Genomic DNA, 22,539 nt, shown 5'->3' on the forward strand with positions numbered 1-22,539 from the left:
CTCAGGCGAGGGGGATTCGTGAAGGACAACATGTCGCTTCTTTTTTCTTCCTATTCCCCCTCTCGCTCGTTGGACACGCGGATGTCATCTGTCAAATGGAGGGGGGGGGGTGCTTGGGGACAATAAAGCTCAAGGAACCATTGTGAGTCTGTTGTGTTGCAGAAAAAATATGATTTTTCAAAAAAGCCAAAAAAAATCACATGTGATATAAGTTGTGTAAGACGTTATGATATTTCGCTTTATACAGTATATACACGCGTCTGTGGGGTGTGTAGTCTTTTAAAAAGGCCCTATATTTTTATGACACATTTACCGATCATTGATTTATATAAAATCTCTCAACTCCGATGTAGTAGGATATATAGGCAGATAGATACAGAGAGATTGGGGCAAACGGGAATGAGGGGATCAAGCTGTGCGCTTTCGATTTTCCCGTATTGACTGCGATGTTTAGCGTATAGATTTTTCTATTTAAAAAATCTATGTCGGCAATAATCTGGAGTGTAAGTGCGCGACATAGATTGTAGCTTTAATACTGACAGCATACAATGTGTCTAAGCAAAGAGAGAGAAAGAAAGAAAGATAAAAGAAATATAGAAAAAGAGAGAGATGCTCATGGACCAGCATTAGACCAAATGAAACTTTTGCGATGTGCCAAAACCAGTTTCCGCGTGCTGCTTTTGCCAAACGTGCTCACGATATACCACGAATAATATATGCGGCCATACAGTGTCAATGGCCGCTCATATCGCCAGCATCTTCCGCGCAGACATATACCTGCATGTATATGAGGTTATAATCACCTGATGTAAGCCTCTCTGTCAATGTGTGTAAGCTTATCGATCAGCGGCCCACCGCGATCATCAGAGTCATCATAATGAAGAGTAATCAAGCGATCAATACGCAGGATAGCTCGCCTTATATGGGATTAGTAAAAAAAGGGAGGGGAGGAAAGTGGGGGAGGTATGGATGGATGGAGAGAGAGGAGGGGTGGAGAGAGAGGAGGCGGGGGAGTATAGCGGCTGCTCCTCTCGTTTCAGTGTTGCTTTCATACCGGGAGGCGGACAGAGCTCGCGAGCTACCGGGGTTCCCAGATAACGGGACTATCTTGACGGACGCACACGCACACACAGACGGATGGTGATGGGACAGAGCCATCGGGCTGAAATAGTCTTAACGGGTACCGTGTTGTTTTCTTTCGTTCAGTTTTGACATTCCGAACACTCTTGGTTGTTTATTTATTTACGTATTTATTGATTTATCGCGTTTTAATTAGCGGCTAGCGAGTGAACGCGAAGGGGGAGGGGCGTATTCAGACGCTGCGTAGCCTGATAACGTTACGCGGTTATAGCCTATTTACACCAAACGATTATACTGCATGTTTTATGTATTAAAATAATTAAAAATGATGCTTGATATGCATGTCATGTGCGTGAGATTAACCACACAGTAGGACAGCTAGAAACCAAATAGAGAAACCAAATATCTTGTTAAACAACTGTAAACTGTTGAAAAGCAAACCCTGCCAGCAGCCGCGAGTCCATTGTGACGAACCGAGTAGTTTTTGTATTTTGACGCGAACTGGGTTTTGACTCACGATTTGTTTGCAAAGAAAAACCAAAGTGGTCCAGATCAGAGCGCGCAAGGCCATTGTGACGTTTACCGTCCGCACACCTGGTCTCGCGCGGGATACGCAAAACACCGGAAAAGCGATGAGCTTCTGCTATTAAGAAAAGTCGGCTTTGAATTAATAACAGCGAGTCGAATTTGCATGCTTGTTAACAGCATTATAAGCAGAGTAGTTGTTAAATCTTCAAAAAGAGATAAAACACACATTACGTGACCACACACGTAATCTTTGAGCTTGAAAGATTCCCGACTATCCGTCTGTGTGTCAGTCCGAGATAGAGAATCTCTGAGCGAGCCGTAATGACAGAAATGCACAATACCAAAAATGTAAAGAAAGCTCAAGCCATTTACTTGTTATAAATTATCTAACCAAAAAAGAAAACCACAACCAAAATAGTCTACTCGACAAAAGCAACCAAAGAAGAAGGGAAGAACAGACTGAAGACAAGTGCCAAATCAACGAAACCATAGAAGACAAGCCCAGACGACAGCGGATCATGTTTGTTCCCTTGCCGGTGCCGTTAGTTTTTCAGAGAACCGCTCCTGACTTCGGCGCCTGGCGACTCAAGTCTCCGCTGCCGCTGCGTTCCAGTAACTCCGGTAAGAGATTTAACTGCTTCATGTCTGTTATCCTCTTTTTCATTCGTGAAAGGAACGAAAACTACACGTGGAGCCATAGCACCTGTTCAGTCTTAGACAACGTTCTCAGTGAAATCCATTAAATATGATTTCATGTCATTAGTTTTTATTATTTGAATATTTGTAAATGTGCCACTTTGGTAATGTTGACGGCCGCTTGAGTTGAAAGAAGATGTCTGCCCATAATTGCCCTCGTTTGAAGGTTCGTCTCGGCCTCTTTTGGCTTTTCATCCTTCTGTCCTTTCCTTATCTGCTTCTCCATCTGCCGTCTCTCTTCTCGCGGCCGGTTCGGGGAACATTCATGCTAATTTATCGATTCCGCCGAGATCGATACACGCAGACCGCGGGAAAAAAAGGACTGAGAGAGACTGAGAAGTTTGAGAAGGATGGCAGTTAATGTCACTTTATTAGCAATTGTTTTTTTTTAATCATTATGCATTATTGCATTATTGTTGAATAACTTAATTTCATTGATTTAATTTAAAATTACAGTCATCACAAGTCCTGACTGTGTGTTTTTAATAAGGAATGTTATTGTAACAGTATTTATTATGTTATTGTATTATCTTAGCACTGGGTACAAGGTTAGCAAGCCTAATTCATTTATCCTATACAAATTGTGTGATGTTTCTTATTCAATTGTTTTTGTTATAGTTATACATTGTGATAACAGGTACATTGACACCGCGATTTGAAGTAGCTATTTCTTGGAATTTATTTATTTGAAATAGGATGAAGTAAAAATATAATAATACTTCAAACAAATCCTAAAACCCCAAACCGTAGTATTTGTACTTTCAAAGGAGTGCTCTAAAGTGCTGCATTAGTGAAGGGGGCAGGGGCGCGCAATGTGTGCGCGCGGCGTCTGGCCTTCACCGAAGCGGAAATTTTCTACCGGCAGATGGATTAAATGTATGAGCCACTTACATACAATGTGTCGCTTTAAACATGTCAAACACTCAACGGCTGAATGTAAATAAGACTATTACAAACAACCCTTTGGGTTGGCACCAGATTATTTACAACCCTGTTGCGTAAAACAATTGAATATTAAAAAGTGTTCAACATAGCTCCAGAATTGAGACCTAGAGACTTTAATTACTTACTGGCGCCTAAATGAGCAAAGAGCCAGACGTTCAACATTCACAATATAATGGCCCCACATGGTTTCCTTTCATGAAATGCAGGTAGTGTTAAAATCGGATTGGGCTGCTTGTTTGAGATTGGTTAGGTCAGATGTCTTGTGAATTAAAAGGGAGAAAGAGAAATCGAGGTCTATTCTGTTTTTTTATATATATACAAGAAAGCATTGTGAAAGGAAACAAATAATAGTGAGTATTGTTCATTTTGCAGGCTCCTGTTTCGAACAGGTTCTAATGGTGTTTTCATGTTTGTGCTGCAGACGCCTCATTGATCATGTGTGTTTAATGTTTGCAGACACTCTTTTGTGTTTGTTTTGTCTGCTATGTTTGCAATGATTAGCCTCTTTAATGTCTGCAGATCAAATGGCATCATCTCTTTATGATGTTTTATGAAGTCACAATGTTATTGTTTCAAAACTGGCTGTTTTTGTGTGCAGTTCTTATTTTTTTATATGGAACAGCAGAAGGTGTGCTGTATCTGTACAAAGATTAAAACCTTTCAGCGTTGTGATTATACAGCAAGCCTCAAAATGGACACCATGTGTCAGAGCTGACATTAAATGCTGCAGAGGTCAGATTGGCAAGGTGAACAGCCAATAAGAGTCTATATTTTTTGTGAGGTAAAGCACATTTATGGCTAGTCTTAAAGGTGACAGACACTATGAAGGGCATCAGTTTAAAGGTTTTATTGTATTTTTTTCAAGTCTTCGTTTCTAGGAAATGCCGAAGAAATGTTTACGTGTGTAAAAAAGAATATAATATATAAATAGAATACTGTTATGATTTTGGATAGATATGTGAGTGGTTGGAGTTTTGGGAATATGTAAAATGGTTAAATGTCATGTTCAGACTCAGAGGTGAATAATTATTGATACATTACCAATTGCATATCGTAATTATTCAAATCAGATCAAATATATATATATTTTTGTATTTATTTGCTTAATTAAAGCAATTTTAATAAAGCAAATAAAAACAAAAAAAACACCTAAACTAGTAAAGAATTGGAATATAATGCAAATATTTGATCACGTTGTGTAAAATATTGTCAGACACAATCATCGCTCCTTTTTCTGGATGAGTCTGTAAAGTTCTGTTGTAGTAAAATCAACATTGGGCTCTGCGATGAAATTTAAAATCTGAAGTTTTAAAAAGAAAAATGAAGATTTTTACTTGGTGTTCTCAGCAGTTTGACCACATGCTGTCATTAAAGTGGATCTAAAAATACTAAGAAATTAGGAAATTCATTAAAACATTTTCTATTTAAATTGTTATGCATTAATATAATTCTAATGAAAAATCTGCATCTGAATTAGAAAATGTACAACTTAAACATTTTCACTATTTGTCTCAGACTTTTACACTCCACTTTTTATTATATGCTTATTGATAAAAAGCTCAAAAATACAATGTATCTACAGCAGAGTTTTATTCAAATGAGTTTTCATCTCTTAGAAGATCATGTTTCCTATCAGGACTAGTGGCGTTGCCGTGTATATCAGAAAGTAAAGTTTTTCTTTCCTCCTCTATGCTGTGGAGATGAGCTAGATTCTAGCCTTCTTTTTTCGTCCAGTTGTTTCATTTCCTTAAGGCAAAAATATACTATTTTTCACTTGACGAACAAAGAACAGGTGTAAATCCAGAAGAGGTACTACAAAAAGCCGCAGTTACAGGTGAATTTAGATGTCCGCTGTGGTCCGTCTGAGTTCAAAGGTCAAATTCGATCAGGTCACTTGCGTCCTTAGCTGTCTGCCAATATGAGTTGCATTTACGCCGGTACAAATTTACAGTTTGATGCGCCGCAAAGTGTTTTAACCTCAAACAGCTATCGATTAAGGAAGATCAGCCCGGCCGTCCACAGCCGGCGTGTGTGCGCGCATGTGTGTGTGTATAGATCGGATTTGAGCGAGAACGTCGGTGAGTCCCAGTGCTAACGTGATTGCGAATGACAAAATGTCCACCCGGGTTTGTTAGGGACATAATGGGGAATCAATAGACACAACAGAGATGTCAATACAACATGCTTTATTGCATTAAACCACCTCTCTGTTCCGCATCCCGACACCTAGCCTTTCCCTCTACGCCTGCGCTCTCTCGTCCACATATTTTTACAGGTTTGCCATTTTTTGGTGTTGCATTTACAACAATCTGACATCATTTAAAGTACTGCACTTATAACACTATATATCTCAAAACACACGCGCGTGCATTAAGATAAACACACATACGTGTCGGTTCCCTGTTGAGAGGCCACCTTTACGATCGGAGCTGTCCCCACCCATCCATCTCTCTCTCTCCCTTTTGAGTATCCATGGAGACATTCATAGGCCATTAAGCAGATGGTAATAAAGGGATGTAGGTAAACACTCTCTCCCATGCTCGGGCATCACCTCTGCGATGGAGACCACCATCAAGACCACTGCAGACTAAATGGACCTCATTCGGGCTCCAATACCCCATATCTGACAGAGCCAAGTGGTTTTCTCGTGCTATAGTGTTGTGTGTTTGCATTACCAGGTGTGTAGGTGAGGACGTTTGCGTAATAATCGCTGGAGGGACAGCGTGTGTCGGCCGATTTCTGATAGCTCTTAACACACTGAGCGCTATTATGGTCCGGCCGTCTGAAATGGAATCCAGTGGTCATATTGTGACAGCAGAATCTCTCGCTCGCTCTCTCTCTATGGACCTTTATCAGACTCATAAACCAAATAACACATTCTCGCTGGTCAATTGTGGACTGTCTCTTTTTCCATCTCTATTTCTATTGGTCAATACCAGATGAGGACGATATGTAATCGCATGAGACTCAATTGTAGATGTCGTTGCATTCGATAATGTGTCAATGTGAGTCGTGCTCTCAGCACAATATTGTAAATGGTTTCTATGTTAAGTGTTTTTCTCTTAAGTCAGCCTCGGCCATGATAACAGAGAAACAGTTTAGAAAGAACATGGTTTAACAAGTAGTTCACGTTTAACTGTTGTTTTAATAGAATTTTCAAGCAAGGTTAACCTTGTTTATTCATCACCGTTTTTACATTTGTAAAACCCTTCTTAATGTTTCCTTATCAAAAGCGAAGCTCTTGCGATGGAAAAGAGTCAAGGTTTACTTATTTTATTATGAAGAGCGAGAGGCCGTAGCCCTCTGATCAGAACGAGAGCGATCGCTGGCCACATTAAAGAGAAACTGTTGCCAGTTCCTCTTTCTATTATTTATTTGAGAGACTGAAACAAGTTAGGAGAAAAAAATCTAAGTGCGTTGGAGGAGTGTGAAATGTGTGCTCATTCACGTAGATTTTTAATTTAATCTTCACTGATTTAATATTCACCTTTTGACTTGTATTAGTTCACTTTGCATTTGTCTTTCACAAGTATCTGTATCCTCTTTAAGTAAATGATACCAACAGAATCTTGTTTGATTGAAATGTCCCCCGATACCCAAGAGGTCCTGGACGGTTTTGGGTGGGAGCACCCAGTTTAATTTGATAGAAAGGTTGTACGAAAATGAGCACGTGTATGCATCTGTCTGTGTATGTTCGGACCTCAGGGACGGCCTGCCCTTCCTTATGGCTGCGTAGCGGTTACAGTCGGGTTCGAAGGGAGAAATTTAATATCTCTCCACAATGTATACACAATGAAGGGGGTATTGCAACAATGGTGCGGACTGAGAGAGAGAGGGGGAGAGAGAGAGAACGGGGTGCGAGCGGCAGCTTTTAATAAATCTGAGTGCTTTTGCGCTTCAATCTCCTCAAAGTAACCGCATCTTTATCGTACACCCCCATCCCAGCACACGCACAAAATGTGAACAGGTTCTCTTTCACACTCTTGACAATGGATATAGCTGAATGCATGTATCCCAAAGACATCTACACAAACTAACACAGAGAAGTGCTTATAATTTTTTCCAAAGAACTCTGATTCTTGCACTCTTGAATAAGGAGTTATGTAAAAAAATACAAAAATGTAACCATGCAAGTGAGAGTAAAGGAATGCGATTATCCATCACACAGTGGCACACATATTCCACTTGTTAGGTCAAGGTATGCCTTAATGTTGTCACACAAGGACAAGTGTCCAAGTATAACATTTCATTTGTTATTCGTCCTCTTAACATTTTTATTTTCTTAAGAATCCTATTCATTCCTTTGATCCTCAAATGAAATCAATCAACCTTTCTTCGGATCATCTTCATGGTTATGTCTTTTTGTCACTATAAAGGTCTTACATCTGACATCTCCACATTGGATGTAAAAGTGCTTGAGAACCCAGAACAAAGCATCGCACTATCTGTATGTGTTAATACAGCTCAATTAGTAAAGCGTTGCGTTGCCAGCGCATAGGTCATGAGTTTGTTCACAGGAAACACGCAAACGGATCAAATATTTACCTTGAATACACTTAAGTGGGTAGGGATAAAAGCATCTGCCAAAAGCGTAAATGTGATGTGTAAACTAAGAGGAATTTAAAGACGCATTCACAAACATATACACAGTAATCTGTGAATGAATAAACCTCATTTACCCTTTTAAACAAAAAAAGTAAAACATGAAAGTGTATAAGTGAACGTAAAAATTGTTGTATTTGTTAACATTTGTAAACACCAACTAACAATGAACAGTTCTACAGCATTTATTAGCCTTAGTTCAAGTTTATTTCAGCATTTAATAATATATTTACCATTAGACAATAATATAAACAACTGTATTGACATAGTTGTCAACAAAGATTAATAAATGCTCAAAAACATACTTAGAATAAATATTGCTTGATGTATGTTCATCCTAGCAAATGCATTAACTTATCCGAATTGTATATTGCCAAGTACAATGAGTTCACATGTACGAGGAATCTGGTGCATGACAGTTAGAAAACAAGACTTTAAAAAGACGGAAAAAATATGTATACAGCATAAAATGAAATCATATTCAATAAAACAAATTAAAGAATGTCCAAAAAAAGGCATTGACATTTGTGCAATTTTTGCAGGGTGTGCAACAAATACAACCTTATTGTAAAGTGTTACCGAAGCAAGTTTCTAATTTCCTAATGGACTTATTTGCTTTGACTCATCTTGACATTTCTGATTTGTGCATACATGTATGACTAATAGGTATTTGTGTATGTTGAGAATAAATAGGTCAGGTGAACCCCATCACTTTCACTCCTCCTGCTGTCTATCCATCTTCCCCTGTTCCATATGCAGGATGAATATGGTGAGTATACGTGCCGGTCAGCTGCATAATTCTGTAAAGAAATCCTGCGCTGATTACCCCAGAGGGTAACCACGGGAACGGGGCAGTTGGTGCGGGGAGTGGTTTACCTGACAGACCGCCTGGCTAATCCCGCAGATAAGATAAATGGCTAGCGTAGCTCCGAACGCAAGTGGACTTGACCTCCGCCGGCGCGGCAGCGGTGCATGTTTTAAGATAATGAGGGAGCTGCGACATGCACGCGGACTCCTCCACGTATATATGTAGCATTGAGACGTGTTATCTTTTCCCTTGAATCGACAAAGAAGAATCTTCAGTTGCATTAGCGTATTCAAAAGAGCCTCTGTGCATTCGCGGACCTCCACATCGACTCCTTAAAGGATGGCACTTGTGAGGGCGGGTGTGTATTCAAATTTCTCTTGTTGGAGACCTTGAAAAGAATTTGAATGTCTCAGCCGGTTAAAACGTCCTCAAAAGGATGAGCCGAGTGTTTGAAAGACGCTCTTTTCTACGTGTGGCTAAAGTGACGCCCCCCGATTGGAGCGTGTTCACCAGTTGTCCATTCAGTCCTGCACTTTGACCCCTCTCGCCTCCCTTTGTCTGGCCGGCAGGGGCAGTGGGGGTTGACAAATTGACCCCTGACCCTCGCCTCAGCTCTGCCCCTCTGCCGCGCCTCTCTCCTGCCCCGTCTATTCATGCGGCTACTCATCTACCCCCCTACATCTCATTGCGTTTTTCTAAAGCGGCATTTTCTTATCGACTCGCTTGCTGTCTCAAGTTCAAGGCCTTGCTGGGCCTAACATTGAGGCAGGAGTGAGTCAACCATGTAGAGATCTTAATATTCATCAAGTGCATGAATAAAAAAAATCTTAGTAAACCAGCTATTAAAGATACTTGCTCTTGAAGATAAGAGGTTCTAAAATTAATTTAATATGGTGATGAACTGAATGTTGTTTATTGCAGAAAAGTAATTAGAAACATTATTCTTAGTAAGACTATTTATTATATTTCTTTCTATTTTTATTTATTGAGAATAATAACATTTTTGTTATCATTGCAAGTTTAATGTATTTAAACTATTGAAGGTTGTATTTTCTTTGCGTAACTATTTTCAGGGTTAATGACAAAGAAGTCATGTCACGCCACTCCACTTCCTCTGTTAAAGTTTGCATCAAATAACAGATGCATATGCACCAAAATACAGTATAGTTTGAATAAACAACCTTTCACAACAACATCAACGGATGGAAATGTTTTCTCCCTTTTAGATGGTGAAAAGCATACATACTTTGCAATCCTAACGTTACACAGTTATATAGATTGCATTTCATTGTTTGGATCCAGCATTGTTTCCCCCTGCCGTCAAGAACCTTTTCAGAACCTGCGACCGATTTTTAGGTCACGACCCATCCTTTGAGAACCGAAGTTATAGATGTTATACACCAAAAGTCTCGCTATTTTTTCTACCAACGCATGAATGTGAATGTATGATCCTGTTTGCATGAGTCCAACGGTATTGAAATCTCTCACAAGCCTAATCAAAAGCCCATTAGAGCAAAACTGAATGAACCAAAAATATCAGTAAATACCGCAATCTACAAACATGACCTTTACATCACAGATGCACAAACACGCCAAAGAAACGCAGCGTTCTGATGAGACTGGCAAACATCTATTACACACTTGCGAGCAAGGGTCATTATTAGCTGTTCTGTGGACATGCATTCACATGCATTCCCTCCGTGCGGTTCAATACGGTATGAGAGGTGGAGGTGAAACGAATGAATTGTTGAAAGGCAAAGAAATGCACGTAAAAAAGGAAGGAATAATTGATTCAGAAATATGTAAACATGTTACTCGAAGAATGTGAATGTTGAATGTGGATGTTTTTGTCTGAATGTGATTTTTGTGTTTTTTCATTGGATGGTGTAATTGATTGATTATTGGAGTGGCCTCAGGGTTGACATGAAAGAAGAAAAGACATATAATCAGAATAAGATGAAATTTGTCGCATTTTTACATGTATGCGTTCTTAATGTTGTCTCGGAGTTGTATAGATGACAGAAGAATCTCAAGGACATAAATATTTGTTAAATATTGAAGTATTTAGTGTATGGTGGGATAAGTATAACAACCTCCAAACATTGTGTCAACGTTTTGTCTTAATCCATTGCTGAGAAAAAGTGTATTTTTGTAAAGGCATTTTGAAGATTCAAAGAAGTCTATATTTTAACATTTCAAAATGATTTGACTGAAATATCGTTAATATTCATTAAATATTTGTGTGATTAAAATTGCCGAACGCTCTGCCGTAGACTAAAATAAAAGTGTGTAGCCTTAAAGAAAAAAGAACACTTTACTTTGGACATGAACAATTTGTAGATACAGTTTTTAACACACACACACGCACGCACCGCCTTCTGTCCTAAAAGCCCCTTTTTACTCCCTCAATTTTGTCCATTTCTCGTCCATCCTCTCCGCTTTTATATTAGAAGTCGCTGCGAAACAACACTGAAAAATAACAGAAATAGATGTGCTTGTCCGAATTGTAAGCCTCAGCCCATACATCTCACCTTGAAGATATTCCACACTTATTTTTTCTACACATTGGAAATTAAGTTTCAAAGATAACAATTATTTGAATCAGGGCACATATTGTTAAATTGGAGTATGCGATTTTCCACTATATGGTTATACGACTGTTGAAATGATACACTGTGTGCGTCATTTTTCACTGCTGGAATTATTAAAACATTTGTCACACTGACGGAGTGCTCGGAGATGCTTCTATCTATCTGTGTTATGCCTTATGTTATTTCAGCAACATACATGCGTTGAGCGTATGGTCATTAGTGGGCACTCATGTTTGGATAATGGTGTATAATACATCATTTCTACTGAATAGAGTTACAGAATCAGGAGTAAGTATCGTGTCTTTGAATACAAGTGTGAATATATTTATAAGAATAGTGTTGTCTGTTTGTATACTGATGCTATTTGATTATAGCTACCTGTGGCTGCTTTGTATATTTAATTTTTTTTATATATTTGAAAAATAGATTTTTTATTTAAAATGGTTGCAAAATGAATATTTAAAAACAGTCATTTAACCTGGACATCTTTAAATTTTGTATTTACTCATAAAGCTTTTCAAGCAATTTAAACAAACAAAAAGGCACAAGAAATACTAATATGCAGTGGTGTACTTTTAAAGGTGCCAAATACTTAAAAAAAATATTATTTCTGTCTAATTAAAAAGATTTCACAGATCAATTGTTGTTACTTGTTTCATTCCGTTTTGTATCCGAAATGAGAAGGCTAGTTAACAGAAAGGGGGGAGGTGAGCGTCCAGGGTTCGGAAATGAGAAATGACCCAACGCCACACCACCAACCCCTCCACCTCTCCCCTCTGAGCCTGCCCCATCCCCCTCTCCTTTATTCTCCCCCCAGGAAAGAACGAAGGAGGAGAGCAGAGAGATGGGCGAGGAGAAGAAGGGGTGGAAAAAAGGTGGATGGGGGTAGAGGAGAGAGAGAGAGAGAGGGAGACAGAAAGCATTAAAATTCATGGCCTTTTTTATTTTCCCCACTGAAAATCAATACTGTCTACTATGGATGAGGTGAACAGTGGACAACAGTGGTTGTGGGCAGAGAAGGATGGGGGGGATAGATGGATGGATCTCAGGGTGGGGGGGTTGTTGTTCATTAAGTGTAGGCTGCAGTGGTGGGGACCCTCAGTAGGGACCCGAGCAGAGGCTATTGTCCAAGGGGCAGTCACACACTGAAAAGAGGACACAGAGAGACGTGTGTGTGTCCAGTCAGACAGGTACTAACAAAAAAAACCACACACTTCCTAACCTCACAATTAACATGGGACAGTTCACCCAAAAATGAAAATGCTGTCATCATTTATTCCCTCTCATGTCATTTCAAACCTTTCTTCTGCCGAAAGAAGATGTTTTGAAGAATTGAACAGCATCGAACAAGGACTTCTTTTGTATGAACACAAAACCATCGAGACATATCTCAAAATATCTTCTTCTATAGTAGAAAAAAATCACAATTACGGTATATTCGCCTACTACCCAGACATAGATTGACCAATCAGAAACGAGTATTCTATATATTCCATATTTTTACTTGTATCTCGCTCCTGACATAATAGCATCTTGTCTCGGCTTGTTCATACTTTCTAGATTCTCACCTGGATCTCAGAGACTCACCTCTCACACCTCCTCCCCAGGACACAAGGAAGCCCATTACCATTGTGCATACATGTATGTCCGAACGCACACGTGTATATATATGCCGATGCATGTGTGCTGTGGGGGCCATGCTCATGTGCATTTACAGGGATGGTGAGGTCGGTTACTATGGGGATAGGTGTAGAGGTGTATGCCCCGGCATTTTTTCAGACGCGAGTAAAAGAATCATAAATAATGAAAAGGAAACGGCATTAAAATGCAAAGGCCGAGGCGTAGACATGTGGCTTGTATCGACATTTGTGAATTCTGAGATCCACGGACTATGTGGAGTTTCTATCTTGAACAATATTTTTACAGCGATATCGGTATGTTCGCATAATATTTATGTCATAGCTGTTTAACTGAGAGGTTTTAGCATATGTTTTTTTATGTATACAATATCGTTTTCATTTTTGATAGTGTGCTTTTGCAGTTTGCTTAAGACAGATAGTTTAAAAGCGAAATGGAAGACGAAGATATTTCGTGAAATTTCTCAGTGATGGCTTTAAAATTGAAGTCGATGGGGTTCAATGTCGTTTGGTTAACGTCCTTCAAAATATCTTCTTTTGTGCCAGAAAGCCATACAGGTCTAAAATGACATGGGGGTGAGTAAAGTCAGAAAGAATTTTCAGTTTTGGGTGAATTGTCCCTTTAAATACACTCGTTTCTTCAATGCACATGTAGTAGATTTCACTCCAAACTTGAAAACAAACTGCGATTCTTGATATGTTCAAATTATTCAGTGAGTTAAAATAGAAATGCTGCACGCTTTATATCCATTTAAAATCACATAATAAGGATCGCTGTAAACTTGGAATCGCTAGTTTTGTCATCTCGCTCGCTTCCAGCACGGACGGGCGTTATGGACTTTCAGATGACAGATAGAGGTTTGAATTGCGTACTGAATCACACTTTAAGTGGCCTTCTTTATATCTAAGATTACACACGGAGGTGGACGGCACGGATATAGGCCTGAACTACAGATAGAGGTTGGAGTGCATTTCATGCTCACAGGTGAGGGCGAGTGCGTGTGTATATGTGTGTGTGAACGCGGACCCTTTGAAGTGGAAATGGCCCCTGGTTGGCAGTAGGCCAGTGCATCAATAAAGCCAACTGGAGTTTGAGAGCCAGTGAGAGGCATTTAAGTTCCATTTCTCCCAGGCCTTACAGCTCAGGAAAGACCTTCTCTTCCTGTCTCTCTCTCTCTTTTCTCTTGCACATACACACACAGTCAGAAAAAAGAGCGTAATCAGGCCAGAGTTGTGCTCTACAATGTTCGAGTGTGCCATAATTGAATATGTGCCCAGGTGTTTACGTGTGTGTGATTGGTTGCTGATTTTGAAGTGCCTTGTTAGACACACTAGCACAGTAGGGTTGACTTTCAAGTTTAATCAGATGATTTGTGTTTCTGTGCGACACACAACTGCAATGGGAGACACAAACACACACTGGTTTTCACTGTTAATCTGGCTTTACATTGTTACTAATAGGCACGGTGTGTACATCTTTGTCTGTTTGCTTTCATCGTACTGATTTAGAGGTTAAGTAGGCCTTCAACGGGCAGGAACTTGAGATTTCGGCTGTGAACAATGTTTGAAAACTGTAACGATGCAATGAAGTATATTAACATCAAAATTTTGTGGATTTTTGTATGTTTTAAAATATATTTTTTATTTACAAATTTTTATTACATCTTTTAGTTTTATTTCATTATTAATTTATTATTAGTAGTATTTTTTTGCGTTTATTATAAATATAATTTACTAATGTATTATTACTATTATTATTAAATGTAAAAAAAAATGTTTTAAAGTTTAATTTTATAAAAATGTACAAACATAAAATTTAAACAGAGCGTCTTGGGGTCTTAAATATTGACCTTTATTGGTATTTTAATGTTTTTGAACTTCTATTTTTATCGTTTATTTTATTTTAAGTTTTTATTGCTCGTTCTATTTTTATTTATATCAGTAGTGAAAGTGGAGAAATAGTAGAAGGTAAAAGGCTTTAACTTTTGCCTTATTTTGAGTTTTTGTGCAAACAGCACAAAAACTCAAAATAAGGCAAAAGCGTAGTGTTTCTGTCTTCCAGTTTGTTGTGTAAAACTTTTGAGATTGTTTGATCATTTGTGATCGCAAAAAGACATACCACAACTTTTCTACTAAACTGTTACATATACTTTTTCTTCAGATAAGCCACCGAATAAACCGTTTGCGTTCTTTATCCGTACAGCACAACACGTTTTCTTGTCCCTTTTATTTCGAACAACTGTTGCATCACTCAGCTGTTTTTTTCTGTAAACTCACAACCTATTTGCAGTTCCCCCACAAAACACGCAGCCGTCCGCTCTCTCTTTCTCCCTCTCTTTCTCTCTATTGATCTAGTCATAGTTTTCTGTCTTCGGTGTGCTGGCTGGCTGGCTTTAATCAATACAGATAATTGTCTGCTTTCTCCCGATGCCAAACAGTCTGCGTTTTTTCTCAATGAATCCAGGTCTTCCCCCAACTTGCACGCATACGCACACACCCGGCCCACCTACCCGGGATTCCCCCCATTAATGACAGGAGATAACCTGCTTTCCTTACCGATTTTTCCTCCCCCCCAACAGCTCCCCCTCTCATCGATTGCCGTGAGATATTGCTCCACGTGCCATTCTCTCAGTGTAAACATGGCGAACACGTGGCGCCGAGCTACACGCCCATAAACAAGTACAGCAAGAATACATTACGTAACCAATGATGGTTGGCCGCATTTGTGATATGCTTATGTTGTTTTTCTGATAAGTTTTTTAGAAGACCTTGCTGGTCGACTAACTTTGCTTTCAAAGTGTAGCTTGGTTATGTGGGTCCACCAGTCAGGTTAGCATCAACGACAAGTACGCCACATATAGTTCGAATAGCACGTAGGTTCCAATAGCTAGATCTACAGATTCAGAAAATAGTATCGGCCCTGTTAGGATTAGTCCCAGACTAAAATGAATGTTTGAGCTGTCTAAACTTAAAATAACTTACCCTCACATATCTTTTAATATGCCAGCGCCATTGTTTTGTCTCAAGATAAACATAAGTTATAAGGCATTTGTATAAAAGCAACTTAAATTTTCTATTTCTGGTTAAAGTTAAGCCTTGTCTGTGAAACCTATAATAATAATAATATATAAAAAAATATATTGTTGAATATCCTCCGAAACAAGCACTGGCCTTGGCTAAACAACTTTGTAGACTTTTGTGTCAGTCCTGCAACCTCGGTGCACTATTAACCCGAGACATTTCATGTTTTTGTAGCTTGTTCATTCAGCTACAGACTTGCTTATTTTTTAACAAATGTTTTCCCTGCCACACCATGGAAACCAGATGACAAACATCGCAGGTCGGTAAAAGTGTCAAGGTACCGCCATAGCACCATTTCTTGACATATTGTCAGGCAGGAGACACCACAGCATTTGTTAAATCTGAAGGGCTTATCTGCCTACCAAGCTTTTTTTGTTCAGTGCTATTTCACTGAAGCACGCAAACGGTCTGAATGCTCAATCACAGAAGATATATTTATAAAGAATGCGACTTGCATTACTGTCAGAAGATTGTTTATCTTGATTAAGTTAAAGAATCTTATTTAGGCCTCTGAGCATCAGAGGCCTAAATAATCTAGATGGTTACGTTACACCTAATAGCATTCATGTGTTAAAGACAACATGAAATCAATATTTGACTCTATTTACTTTCCAAACAAATGTGCTTGGCCTTTTGCACAATTCATCAGTACATGCAAGAAAAACTGTGTGTTTTTATAATCTATCATGAAAAGAACGTTCTCCATCTTTGAATTGACGTGACTCAATGAACTTTTTGTAACTTCGGCTGTGTGGGCAGGGAAAAATGGTTAACCAACATAATCTTTGATTTCTACTGAAATCTTTCTGGATGTCAGAGACAACGTCTGGTGGGTAGTGCATGTACATGTTGAATACTGTAGTGTATATTCACACCCCTACCATTGTCACATAAATAGCAATACGGCCAAAAATAAATAAATAAATGCAATTTTAAGTCATTGTTTCCTTCTGAATGTCTTGTTTTACTTAAAAGCATGTCACATTTCTAAAGGTAATGCATTTCATGTTGTCTTGAAGGTCAGTACATATACGTGCGCCTTTACAGTCACTACTGCATTATTTCCTTAATATTGTGTACCGAGTGATTTTCGTTTTCCTCTAACCATTAGTCAGCGGTCCACTGTCCAGTATTGCGGTACTGGAGATTCAGCCATTTTGTGCGTCTGATTTTTTTGCTGGTGCAATGAGAACATGGCCTGATCCAATTTGTGTTGGTCACCAGTGTGAAATGGCGGTCGACCGGGGGATCGGCGCTCTCCAAAGCCTCTCAGCTCTCTACCTTTTCTTGTCTCTCTTTCGCTCTCTCTTTCCCTCTTTCTCTCAGCTGGTGATGTGCCATTCATTCGATCCCTCACTAACACTGGCATCCAGCAACACCGCAGCCCGGCTATCAACAGACAGTTTATCTAAGCAGCCATATATAAGTATATACATGTGCATGCACACACATACAAGCACTGTGAGGAATAGGCTCTTTTTAAGTTCATTTGCATTATATTTACTGTTGTGGAACTTAAAAAGCACTTTTTTTAATTAATATTTTGCTCATTCATATGCATATATTAAATCTGCTTAAATTCTTATTAATTAAGTCTAATTAAAGTCTTTGTCAAAGGATTAAGGGACAGGGAGAATTTTGCATACGTAATATTATTCTTGATATTAGACTATATCAGTTAAATTTCTAAAATGTTTTGCCATTTTATAATATTTAGTATTATAACTACAATAAGACGGATTTCAATTCTGTCTCCTCTATGAGAGGCAGAATTAAAGTGACTTCACAAAGTACTGTCGACCCCCAATGGACACACACACACACACACTCCATTTTCAACATCTTTAACTCAAAAACACATATCTTGCCATTTCCCCCTCAAATACACACATTCACTGTGATTTTGACAAAATTGCCATGCTTGACGACCATATAGCCTACGACATAGCAACAAAGAGAGAGAGCGCAGTAGATGGGGGGTGTGTGATGGGGGGGCTGTTTGTGTGTGTCATTTGGTGAGTGAACATAAGTGGCTCTGAGGCGGTAGAAAGGTAGGCTGATGGAAAGGGCGAGGTAAAATTAGACAGAGAGTGGCCACCTTTTTGTGCAGGCAGAGCTTAGGACAGCCTCTGAGAAGAAATGCAACCGCGAACCTGGTGAGCGTGAGCGACACGATTCAAAATGGAGTTTTGTTAAATAACCAAACAGAAGCTTTTCAGATAAGCTCAGGTGCTGTGGCCGAAATGGACAGCACATAGTACAGAAGGAAGAGGTTTAATACACCCCAGGGAACCACGGGTGAAAAACCTTGCCCAAGGGCACAAGCGGAGGGTAGAGGGGGCCTTCATCCATCTAACTATCTCTCTTTTTTCCTCCTCCCTCTGTTTTTTAGAAGAATTGTCAGTCTGTCTTCATCTACACCCATCCTCGTGTTACGGTTCTGTTAGCATCGCTATGCTAGCTGAGAAAAAAACACGTCTAACAAAACGGTCTCTAGTCCACAGAGAGGGAAATGCATGTATCCGTTTCGATCTCTTCTTTTTTGTTATGCAGTGGCAAACGCTTTCCTCCATTGTCAGGAACGCAGGCATTTGTTGAGCCTACATCAAAAATAACGTTCAACAAGGTGAAAAAACTGTGTGCAAGATGACAAAAATCAAGAAATGAAGAAATCAGGCTGAAGACAAGGGAATAGGAGATCTGTAAGTTTGTGTGTATTCATCCATGTTTGAATTGTGAGGCCCGTTGTTGATTCCACTCCCTGCCGCACTTGTGTATGAAGTGGTTGGGTAAATATAACACAGCCGTCTCCGTCAGCTCTCAAAACACATTCTCCGGATTTAAATCCCCGGGTGCGTAAACGACAAAAGAAAGTGTGTGTGCATGTGTATGAGAGTGAGTAAAAGAAAATAAAGAAAGGAAGAAGAAATGAGAAGGGGGATAGGCGGCGTTGCAAAAGTGCCTCCAACGCGCGTGGCTCCCAGCTCCCTCCGAGAGGGGCCCCGATCGATACCAACTCGGAGCAATAAAGCTTTCTCCCTGTCATCTCCACAGAATACAAAGCAGAATGGGGGAGAGAAGGGGGGGGTGCTGGTGGAGGGGGGATTGAGGGGTGAAAAGCTGTTCCGCTAGCCAGACCAATTTCCTAACCCTCCCTTCTCTTCTCCCTCCACCTTTTTAGCCCTCCAACTACTACTATGTACACCACCTTTTCTCTCTCGTTCCCTGCTTTTTCCCCCAGACTTCTCCCCATCTACCGCAAGCCGAGTGTTGTGTCTGGTTATATTATTAATAGTGTTTGAATAAATAAACTTAATAATTCATCGCTGCAGTTTTACACAGATTGATAGCAGGTGAAAGATTCTGCGGGATGTAGAGAAATGAAAGAGGTCTGCGGAAGGATGGGGCACAGGGTCCGAACGGGGGAATGCCGAGGTTTGAGGTCGGAGCTTTGAGAACGAAACCGTGAATGCAGGATGGATATTCAGGCGGGGAATGAGAAAGAGAGGAAAGAAGGGGAAAATATAGGTGAGAAAGAAAGACGGCACGCAGGCGAAGAGGAAGAGGTCAAATAAGTGTTCTCTTTAATTGAGAGCCAATTTAAGTCCAGTGCAATCGATAAACCTATACACCAAGCAATCTACCGTCTCCCATAACACATACATCATGCTGTTTAGTTGCTTAGTAGATTCTGTCATGGACAGACACTGTCCTCGGCCCCCAGATGGGATTTGTGGACACATTAGATTGGCTCGGCTTCGGTGCTTATAGTGAACTTGGACTTGTGCACATTTGCACGGGATTTATTTTTATTTTTGCACTTTGAAAGGATTGACAGGACACAGTCATAATTACACCCTGTATCTCTCTCTCTCTCTCTCTCTCTCTCTGGCAGATCCCTTCCATTCTCTCCGGATCTGCTGTTATTCTTTATTAGGAGAAGGCTGTGTAAATCTCTCTAGCCTTCTCTTGTCATCCCCATTTTATTGTACAATCACAACGCGTCCGTTTCCCTCCTCTCTTTCCTTCTCTCTTTGTCTTACCTTTTTCCACTTTTTGTCCTGCATTTACTCAGATCCTTGACTAGCAACCTTCCAGTTGCTCATTGCTGACCACTCACTCCTTCCATCCAACCCTCCATCGCCGACACCTCGTGTCAGGGTGAAATAATAGAAGGACAGAGGGTCGGGGTGGACGGACAGAGGGATGGAGGAAGGGTGGAAGCGTTGGCCTCCCTCCCTGTTTTGTGCGTTCCCCCGGGGAGGGTGGTAATAATGGTAGCCATACAGGGGAGGGGGGAGAGAGGAGCGATTATTGTCTTGTAGGGAGTCAGAGGTATCGATCGGCCCAGAAATATGTGGTGCGAGAAAGAGGTACTGTATCGGATATAATATACACTCCTGAGACGGTAGACGCAGAGGCACACACACAATAATACAAAATACCAGGCGAGAGACTCACGCATACGCACACAAATAAAAATGAAAAAAATACTCACAGAGTGCGGCTTACACACACTCGTACACAAATATATTTACGTAAACCTGCTCTTAGAAACACATGCCGCAAAGATGGTCGCAAGCTCTTAGTAGGAAACACACACATGGCCACAGCCAGAGGCTTAGGAAATACACACACACACATACAACACACTAATACAATTAAACCTCAGCAAAAGATTCACATAGCGGAACAACTACACAAATGTTTCTGCAAAAACTTGCAAATCTTAAAACCTTTAAATTATAAGTCTGTTAAAGGAAAGAATTACATAATATCTATATATGACGCGGAAAAAATGCTGTTGTAATTCATTACATGATTATATTAAATAATTGTTAAAGTCAAGTATTTAACTAAAAACAAAGCAGTGTAAAACTCCATTCCTGTGTTATATGGTTAAAAGGTTTAAATGTTAAATCTATATTAAATGGAAATAACGTCAAAAAAATACTAGACCAACTTATTAATTTATCACGGAAAATTCTCACTCTTAGTTAGATTATCACATTAAACGCTCACTCACACACACGGATGCAGGTCTTTCACTGCTGTTGCCTGGCAACGTTGCTAGGTGTCCTATTGGAGAGCTGTAATGTCCAGTGATGTCATGACCACAGCTGACCAGCACTGCTGCATGCTGTACTGAAAAAAAGAGAGAGAGAGAGAGAGAGGAATAGACCGAACAAATGAGGCCTGGAGTTTGTGTGATGCTTAGTGTAAAGTTTTGACAAAGCAAAAAATTGCATAATTTTTATAATGCCATTAGTGCTAGTAAGAGCATCTTTTAATAAATTATATAAATCCAAAACGATACAAAAGCGGTTAAGTCTCAACATTAATGTGTACACTTCAACAGTGAAGTTATTTTGCTTTTTTTGTGGTTGCTTGTTTTAAGCATAAAATCATAATTTTGATCATTTATTCTGAGAAAAAACATTAGTGTCTCTCTCAATTAATTTTGCTTATCTCAAATTCTTGAAATTCAAAAATTCTTTCTGAGAAATGAATCGAAATGTATTTTTCGCTTTGATGCAACAATGTTTTTTTTATAACTTGGCCTGAAGTGATTCATCAGGTGAACCGAATACAAAACATAATGAGAAAATGATGCAACTCTATTAGTGTGTTTCTTTTGAAGAGTGTGAGAGGTCTAATTTTAAACCTGTACTCCTCCATTGTTCTGCTCTATTGTCTTTAAATCAGGTCAACAGCCGATAAGATTTAACACCCTAACCTGCCTCTGCATCTCTCCATGAGTGGAGGGGGAGTCATGGCTGTGCTTATAGTATGAGAAGCTCTGCGTGTATGTGTGTGTACTTCAGAGCGCCACGTTTATCTTTTGATTTGTTGTTGTGGCGTTGCTTTAGTCTGGGTTAAAAGGATATTCTGGGTTAAACATAAGTTAAGCTCTATCGACAACATCTGTGACATGCGCTCGATTACCACAGAAAATCATTTTACTCCTCCCTCAGTTTGTGAACAGCAAAACTTGTTTGCAATTACGCACTTACAAAGGAGGAGATATGGGACGACCAACTTCCTTCTGTAAGCACATCTTGTTTTTAAAAATTAAAAGTGCAGTATGATTTTCTTTTTGATATAAACGTTGTATATATTTTTTCTCGTGCAATTATTACATTATACGCTGACTGACGCAAATATATAGTGGCTAATGTATTGCTGTCTCACATTTTGGCACCCTCTTTATCAATTGCACCATTAACTAATTACATCAAAACTATATTGAGCAGCGCAACTAGTCTATGAACAGCACCCCGCCATTATTTATAGAGCTGTCCATAAAATATACCCCGCCTCCTGTTCCTCCGGGGCAGACGTACCCCCTCACTGGCCTCCCCAAAGGTTAAGGGGGCCAATACCAGGAGGAGGGAGATGAGGGAGGGTGCGTGGCAGAGTGACCCTTGACCCTAACACACGCCACCCAGCAGCCCTCTTTCAGTCCCTCACATGGACACACACACACCCACGCGCCGTCTGTCACGGTCCTGACAGGCGTTACAGAGGAGGTTGGGGGTACATAAAAGGGGGCCCAAAAACTTGCTAAACC

The 22,539-nt window shown here is 39.8% G+C and overlaps 1 protein-coding gene across 5 annotated transcripts in view; it reads left to right on the forward strand.

The window, feature by feature from the left end:
- The window catches only part of LOC130415925 (POU domain, class 2, transcription factor 2), a 53,166-nt gene that overhangs the window by 11,702 nt on the left and 18,925 nt on the right, over nt 1-22,539 (forward strand). Inside the window, exon 1 of one of the 5 annotated variants that reach the window (XM_056741936.1) lies at nt 1,050-2,229. The exons of the other annotated variants lie outside the window; for them this stretch is intronic. Within the exon in view, the coding sequence (XP_056597914.1) occupies nt 2,127-2,229 (103 nt within the window). The 5' untranslated portion in view covers nt 1,050-2,126. Of the gene's footprint in view, nt 1-1,049; nt 2,230-22,539 lie in introns of those variants that run through there. 5 annotated transcript variants of the gene reach the window in all.

Source organism: Triplophysa dalaica, chromosome 25 (assembly GCF_015846415.1).
Source record: "Triplophysa dalaica isolate WHDGS20190420 chromosome 25, ASM1584641v1, whole genome shotgun sequence".
Lineage (NCBI taxonomy): Eukaryota > Metazoa > Chordata > Actinopteri > Cypriniformes > Nemacheilidae > Triplophysa > Triplophysa dalaica.